Source organism: Phoxinus phoxinus (assembly GCF_949152265.1).
Source record: "Phoxinus phoxinus genome assembly, chromosome: 1".
NCBI lineage: Eukaryota > Metazoa > Chordata > Actinopteri > Cypriniformes > Leuciscidae > Phoxinus > Phoxinus phoxinus.
Window position 1 is genome coordinate 47,744,816 of NC_136876.1, and position 7,808 is coordinate 47,752,623.

The 7,808-nt window shown below is 40.5% G+C and overlaps 1 protein-coding gene across 1 annotated transcript in view; it reads left to right on the plus strand.

The window, feature by feature from the left end:
* The window catches only part of LOC307003480 (uncharacterized protein), a 59,122-nt gene extending 55,476 nt beyond the window's left edge, over positions 1-3,646 (plus strand). Inside the window, exons 12-13 of the mRNA XM_079621914.1 lie at positions 2,650-2,696; positions 3,016-3,646. Coding sequence (XP_079478040.1) covers positions 2,650-2,696; positions 3,016-3,575 — 607 coding nt within the window. The 3' untranslated portion in view covers positions 3,576-3,646. The remainder of the gene's footprint in view (positions 1-2,649; positions 2,697-3,015) is intronic.
* Positions 3,647-7,808: the final 4,162 nt, after the last annotated feature.

Below are 7,808 nucleotides of genomic sequence, written 5' to 3' on the forward strand. Positions count from 1 at the left end.
ACAATTTATTTTTTTGAGTGTAGGGTCCTTTGCACTGCATGACCTCGAGCCAAACCCTAGCCTGGGTGGTGAGGGGGGGGGGGGGGGTGTTTGGCTTGATGTCATGGTGCAAAGGTCCCTAGGTTGATTTTACTCTGAACCATCCCTTTAAGAGCTCTTCTAGTTTTAAACCTCTGGTGCTCTTTGCGTGTCGGTCAAAAGGACCAATATTTTTTGTCAATGAAATGAATGTACTATATTTTAGTTTGAGTCATATTTTTATTTCATGTTTTTGTATTTTTAGAGGATTTTTTTTTTTATACTAAATGATATTTACGCTGTATTTATAATCCATTTATTCACTTTTTGAGCATAGACCTGAAAATTACATTCCCAACTTAAACTGTCGTAAATCTTGAATGCTTTAGATTTATGTATGATGCCTTTATCCAAAGCGACTTAGGTTGCATTGAAGGTACACATTTACATTTGATCAGTTCTTGCTTTCCCTGGGAATCGAACCCATGACCCTGGGGTTGCTAGCGCCATGCTCAACTCTTTGATAATTTGTTTGATATTTGAATAGATTAGCGAGAGAGAGATCCTGAATGTTTCAGTGTGTGCATGTGACAGCAAGAGAGCAAAACCTTATGTATGTATAATGTTCTGGTGCTGAAATTATGTTATACAGTTGCTAGTGTGCTCCAAATGGTTGCTAGGAAGTTGCCAGACCTAAAGCTTACTGACAGCTGAAGTCAAAAGAGCCCACCCACATGTCTACAATATTCCGATGCTGAGAGATGTCATGTATGCATTTCATTGCACGGATACTAGGGTATTCTGTGTGGTTGCTAGGGTGTTCTGAGTGGTTGCTAGAGTGTTGCTTTGCATTTGCTAAGGTATTCTGGGTGGTTGCTAGGCTGTACTAGATGGTTGCTAAGGCATTGGTAGGGGGTTACTAGGGTGTTGCTTTGTGGTTGCTAAGGTATTCTGGGTGGTTGCTAGGGTGTACTAGATGTTTGCTAAGGCATTGCTAGGTGATTGTTATGGTGTTCTGAGTGGTTGCTAGGGTGTTCTGAGTGGTTGCTAGGGTGTTCTGAGTAACATTGTTGCAGATCAAAGTTGAAACGATGATGAAAACGTGTTGTGTTTGGGGTTGCGCTGCCAGATATACAGCAAGAGGTGTAGAGGTTTTATCCATTTCCTGCGGGTGAGGAGGTTATAGCGAGTGTCGTGTTGTTAAAAGTAGAGCTAAAAGTAGGAAATCTTAATGATCCCCTAAATTATATGATTCATCCAACGTTTACCTTTCTGCTGCCAACCCTGCTTGCCCTTCAACTCTGCTTCGTGTAACGTTATTCTCAACACTGTCCGTCTACAACATCATAGCAGAGCATGGTTGCTATGGTGATGAAGCACTTATTAGGGTCATGCTTATACAGCATTTCAGAATGGTTGTAAACAATAGACACGAGATACTTCCGGGTGGCAGAGCATTTATCTTCAGCCGGGGAAACTCGAGGCTAATATTATAAACTTCTCTTTTGAAGATCAGACTCATTGCCAGTCTGGAGTAAAAGAAGCTGAACTCTCACGCATTGACCAGAGACTCACTTTCTCACGCCACATCCATTTTCTCACGCAACTTACCGGAATGTATATTCCTCATACATAATATCGACCAATCAGTGTTTTTCAACCACGCAGAGGTCAATAAAACAGCTGGAGAACAATTACGTCACACAACATTTGCCTCATTTAATGACCATGATATATAGCACGTTATTTTGTCTAGAAAAAACAGCTATTTTGCTAATTTTGTATTTTTTTTACTTATATCATTCAATACAGTTGTTATTATGAAAAAAAAAAAAAAAAAAAAAAACGCATTATATTTAATTAATTATGATTTTTTTATTACATGTTTGCTGCCGACGGTGGGTCTCCCTTACAAGCAATTTACTAGCGTTGCCATAGGAACGCTTCGGCTTCTGCCACCCGGAAGAACGTCTATTACTGTTGTGACGTCACGGGGAATTGTCGTATAGATTGATAAAGATTCATTCGGTATGACTTTTCATGTTCCTGTACGGTTGCTAGGGTGATCTGGATGGTTGCTATGGTGATGAAGCACTTATTAGAGTTATACTTATATATTGGTGTCAGCCTGGATCAATAGATATATGGCTTATGCATTCCGCTGTATGGTTGCTATGGTGCTCTAAATGGTTACTAGGGCGTGGCTTGATAGCTTCATGATGATCCTGAGAAAGTGATTGGTTGCCGAGTGAATTGTCTCTATGACAATGTGATCAGAGTTATGTGGGGCAGTTTCGGGCTCTTACGCCCCGGGGTGTGTGAGGAGTGTGTGTGTGTGGGGCAGTTTCGGGCTCGCCCGCAGCGACGATCACGCGCCGACCGCTTATAAAGTTACAGCACACACAGATTATTCACGGGTCCACGACAAACTAACAGACGAGACGAGTTACACACTGAAGTTTTGTCCTGAAGAATAATAATAAATATGAGGAATAACAATAAGGATGCTTTACTTCACAAGCACCACTAATAATAATAATAATAATAATAATAAATAAAAATGTTGACAACTGCTGAGTATTAAAATGAGAAATTTCTCGATGTGTAATTGTGTGTGTGTGTGTTTTCTAGTGTGGATCACGGAGGAGAGTTCAGGATTACAGCAGGACCCCAGAAATGTAAGTCCAGAAACACAGTTGTAGTGTGTGTTGTTGTAAATGTAAGTCCAGAAACACAATTGTAGTGTGTGTTGTTGTAAATGTAAGTCCAGAAACACAGTTGTAGTGTGTGTTGTTGTAAATGTAAGTCCAGAAACACAGTTGTAGTGTGTGTTGTTGTAAATGTAAGTCCAGAAACACAGTTGTAGTGTGTGTTGTTGTAAATGTAAGTCCAGAAACACAATTGTAGTGTGTGTTGTTGTAAATGTAAGTCCAGAAACACAGTTGTAGTGTGTGTTGTTGTAAATGTTGCTGTTGTAATGTGTGTTCTTGTGTTCAGATGCCGTTGATCTCACACTGGATCCAAACACAGCACACACTGATCTCGCTCTGTCTGAGGAGAACAGAAAGGTGACGTGTGTGTCAGAGAGTCAGTCGTATCCTGATCATCCAGAGAGATTTGATGTTCATCCTCAGGTTCTGTGTGGAGAGAGTCTGACTGGACGCTGTTACTGGGAGTGTGAATGCAGTGGAAATGTTTATATCTCAGTGTCGTATAAAGGAATCAAGAGGAAAGGATGGAGTTTTGACTGTGTGTTTGGACTGAATGAGAAGTCCTGGAGTCTGAGATGCTCTGGTCACACACTCTTTGTCCGTCACAATGATAAGTCCACTGATGTTTCTGCTGGTTCAGGATCCTGTAAGAGAGCAGGAGTGTGTGTGGACGTGTCGGCCGGCACTCTGTCCTTCTACAGCGTCTCTGACACACACACATATACACACTTACACACATTCACACACACATTCACTGAACCCATCTGTGCTGGATTTGGTGTTCATAATGTTAACTCTTCAGTGTCTCTGTGTCACATTAAACACACACACACACACTCTGACTGACAAACAAAGACTACCACGTGCAATAAAAACACAGTGTTGCTGTGATCAGTGAATAAACAGTGAAAACTGTGTGTGTGTGTATTATTGTATATTATTGTGTCAGAATGTGTTTGATGTCTTCTGGGTTTTTGTTGTTTCTTTTTATGATCAGAACACACACACTCACACAGAGAGAATCACAGGTTCAGGATCAGTGACTGACACACACACACACTCTCTCTCTCTCTCTCTCTCTCTCTCTCTCTCTCTCTCTCTCTCTCTCTCTCTCAACACACACACACACACAGAGAGAGAGAATCACAGGTTCAGGATCAGTGACTGACACACACACACACACAGAGAGAATCACAGGTTCACGATCAGTGACTAACACACACACACACTCTCTCTCTCTCAACACACACACACACACACACACACACTCTCTCTCTCAACAAACACACACACACACACACACAGAGAGAGAATCACAGGTTCAGGATCAGTGACTGACACACACACACAGAATCACAGGTTCAGGATCAGTGACTGACACACACACACACACACTCTCTCTCTCTCTCTCAACACACACACACACACACACACACAGAGAGAGAATCACAGGTTCACGATCAGTGACTAACACACACACACACACACTCTCTCTCTCTCTCAACACACACACACACACACTCTCTCTCTCTCAACACACACACACAGAGAGAATCACAGGTTCAGGATCAGTGACTGACACACACACACACTCTCTCTCTCAACACACACACACTCTCTCTCTCTCTCTCTCTCTCTCTCAACACACACACACACACTCTCTCTCTCTCAACACACACACACACAGAGAGAATCACAGATTCAGGATCAGTGACTGACACACACACACACTCTCTCTCTCTCTCAACACACACACACACACTCTCTCTCTCTCTCTCTCAACACACACACACACACACATGTGTTTTTCCTACTATGGTAAATTGCATAGGGATTTTGTATTGAACATAACTCTGGATCACAGTGTCATAGAGAAAAGGGGGCGGGCTCATTTTACTCAGACGACCAATCAGTCTCTCAGGATCAAGTCAAGTCAAGTCATCTTTATTTATATAGCGCTTTTTACAATACAGATTGTATCAAAGCAGCTTCACAGTGATAACATGAAAATAATACAAAAAATAATTTCATCATCATCCACCTTTAAGGCAGATCTATAATATTGTTGAATATTGAATGTCCCCAACTAAGCAAGCCAGAAGGTAAGGCAACAGCGGCAAGGAACCAAAACTCCATCAGGTGACAGAAGGGAGAAAAAAACCTTGGGAGAACCCAGGCTCAGTCGGGGGCCAGTTCTCCTCTGGCCAATGAGTAAACAGTGTATGAAGTTCAGAATGAATCAGAGTATTTGTCCAGTTCCGGTTGTTTGAAGTCAGAGTGGAGAGGAGGAGAGACTGGTTGACACTTCAGGTCAGCGGCGTCGTCGTCGTGTCCTGGCGCTGGTCCTTCATCAGATCTGGATACGGCCTGGTTCCAGTGGACAGCGGTAAACCTCGGGATAGACAGAGAGACTAATATTAGCGTAGACGCCGTCCTTCTTATGATGTACCAAGTACATCAGGATTACGGGAAGTGTTCCCGGTCCCGGCTGTTCTAAACTATGCAGCCTAATTATATAAGTCTATAATGTGTTATGTGTATGCTAGGCTGAAGAGATGTGTTTTTAGTCTAGATTTGAACTGACAGAGTGTGTCTGCTTCCCGGACAATGGTAGGAAGACTGTTCCAAAGTTTTGGTGCTAAATAGGAAAAGGATCTACCGCCAGCAGTTGATTTTGATATTCTAGGTATTATTAACTGACCGGAATTTTGAGATCGCAGTAGACGTGAAGGACTATAATGCGTTAAGAGCTCGCTCAAGTACTGCGGAGCTAAACCATTTAGTGCTTTGTAAGTGATCAGCAATATCATTGTGATATTGTGAAGCTATCAAGCCACGCCCTAGCAACCATTTAGAGAACCTTAGCAACAAGTTCCATAGACTTCCATTGAAAGAGATCAAAGGGATATCTCTGGATAGAAGTGTCATAGAAACATGAGGGTTGGCTCGTTTGACTCGGGGCGGCAAACAGCCAATCATAAATCACCTCAACACTTCCTAGCCACTCCCTAGCAACCATTGTCGAGCACCTTAGCAACCAAAATCCATAGAGGGATATCTTCATATATAGGCATGGGAGTCGGTTTATATCATTCATACTGACAAGCAGCCTTTGGAGTTTCATGATTGGCAGCTGCCAAGCCACTCCCTAGCAACCAAACAGAGTACCCTAGCAACCATTTTTCACGACCAATATCTCTGCATCAGAAAATCGCATAGAGATGGGGGTTGGCTCTTTTGACTCCTGCTAGCAAACAGGACTTCCTACATGCTACAGATGCTAGCTGTGAATAGCTACATGCTAATAGCGATTAGCTAAGTGCTAAATCATGCCAAGAAAATACTAAGAATTCCAATAGTAACCATCTGTGACAACTACGAACCACCTAGTAACACCATAGCAACCACCCATAATACCTTAGCAACCACCCTGAACACCCTAGCAACCGCCTAGAAACGTCATAGCAACCACCCAAAATGCCCTAGAAACCGCCTATCAACCACCCACAACACCCTAACAACGCCCTAGCAACCATTCAGAAGAACATAGCAACCGCCCAGAATACCTTAGCAACCACCTAGCAACACAAAAACATGTTAACAAGATGCTAATCATGCTAGCATTATGATAGCAACATGCTAATCATGTTAACATTATGCTAGCAACATGCTAACCATGCTAACATCTTGCTAAAAACATGTTAGCCACATGCTAATTATGCTAGGAACATGCTAATTGTGCTAGCATCTTGCTAAAACCTACCATCATGTTAATCATGCTAGCATGATGCTAGCAACATGCTAATCTTGTTAAAAGAATGCTAACATCATGCTATTAACATGCTAAACATGTTAACAACATGCACAGCAAAAACTCCAGTGTTCACAGAAAACACTCCAGTGTTAAATTAACACTCCTGGGAGTTTATATGAGTCCACACTCAAGAGTGTAAAGTGTTAAAATATGAGTGTTAAATGAACACTCAAGAGTGTTAAAGTTAATGAGATAATTAAGTTAATAATTGAGTGATGATTGAGCATTAGTGATGAACACCTGATGATAACAAGCAGAATCACAGAAGGAGAAAATCTCAAATTGTAAGCCACCATTATGGAGATCAGTGTTTGCTTTAGTTGGGCTCTTGACCCTTATATTATTTACTTTAGATTATGTGTGCCTGCTGTTATTATAACAGACAGATGAACAAAGAAAAAAAGTGATCTATTGGTTATATTATGACAATCACAATTTGAACTTGATCACTGAACCATTATTTCTGATTTAGATTTATGTTGTTTATTACAGCATAACTGTGATTCTACATAAATATCCATAATTTTTGATAAATAAATACGGAATAATTTATTTTAAAGTTGTTTTGAAAAAATAAAAAAATCTTTATTTTAGGCACACACAGACATGAAGATTCAGTCTATGCATCTCAACAATGGTGATGAGCAAAATATTCAATTAGGAAAAGGAAATTACTTCGACAAATCAGATCATAATTTATTCATACCGCAATGCATGATGGGAGCCATTAATGAGTTGATTGGTGGCAGCCACTGCAACATGCTTTATTATTGTCACCATTGTTGAGATTCACAGGCTGATTATTGATGTCTGTGTTTTTGATCAGAACAACGTTTATTAAATATTTTGGATTATATTAAAAATACTGAAAATCATATGCTTTAGAAACAGAGAGCTGCTGTATTAAGAAGTTAAACCAAACTATCTAAATATGTTTTGTTTATTTCAGATCACAATCAGATCACTATGCCAAAACATAACCGACACTATCAGATCACAATTTCTCTTTGTCTATCTGACTGTTATTAATCAGTAACAGCAGACAAGCAACATCTAAAGTTAATAATATAAGGGTCAAGAGCCCAACTAAAGCAAACACTGATCTCCATAATGGTGACTTACAATTTGAGATTTTCTCCTTCAGTGATTCTGCTTGTTAACATCAGGTGTTCATCACTAATGCTCAATCATCACTCAATTAATAACTTAATTATCTCATTAACTTTAACACTCTTGAGTGTTCATTTAACACTCATATTTTAACA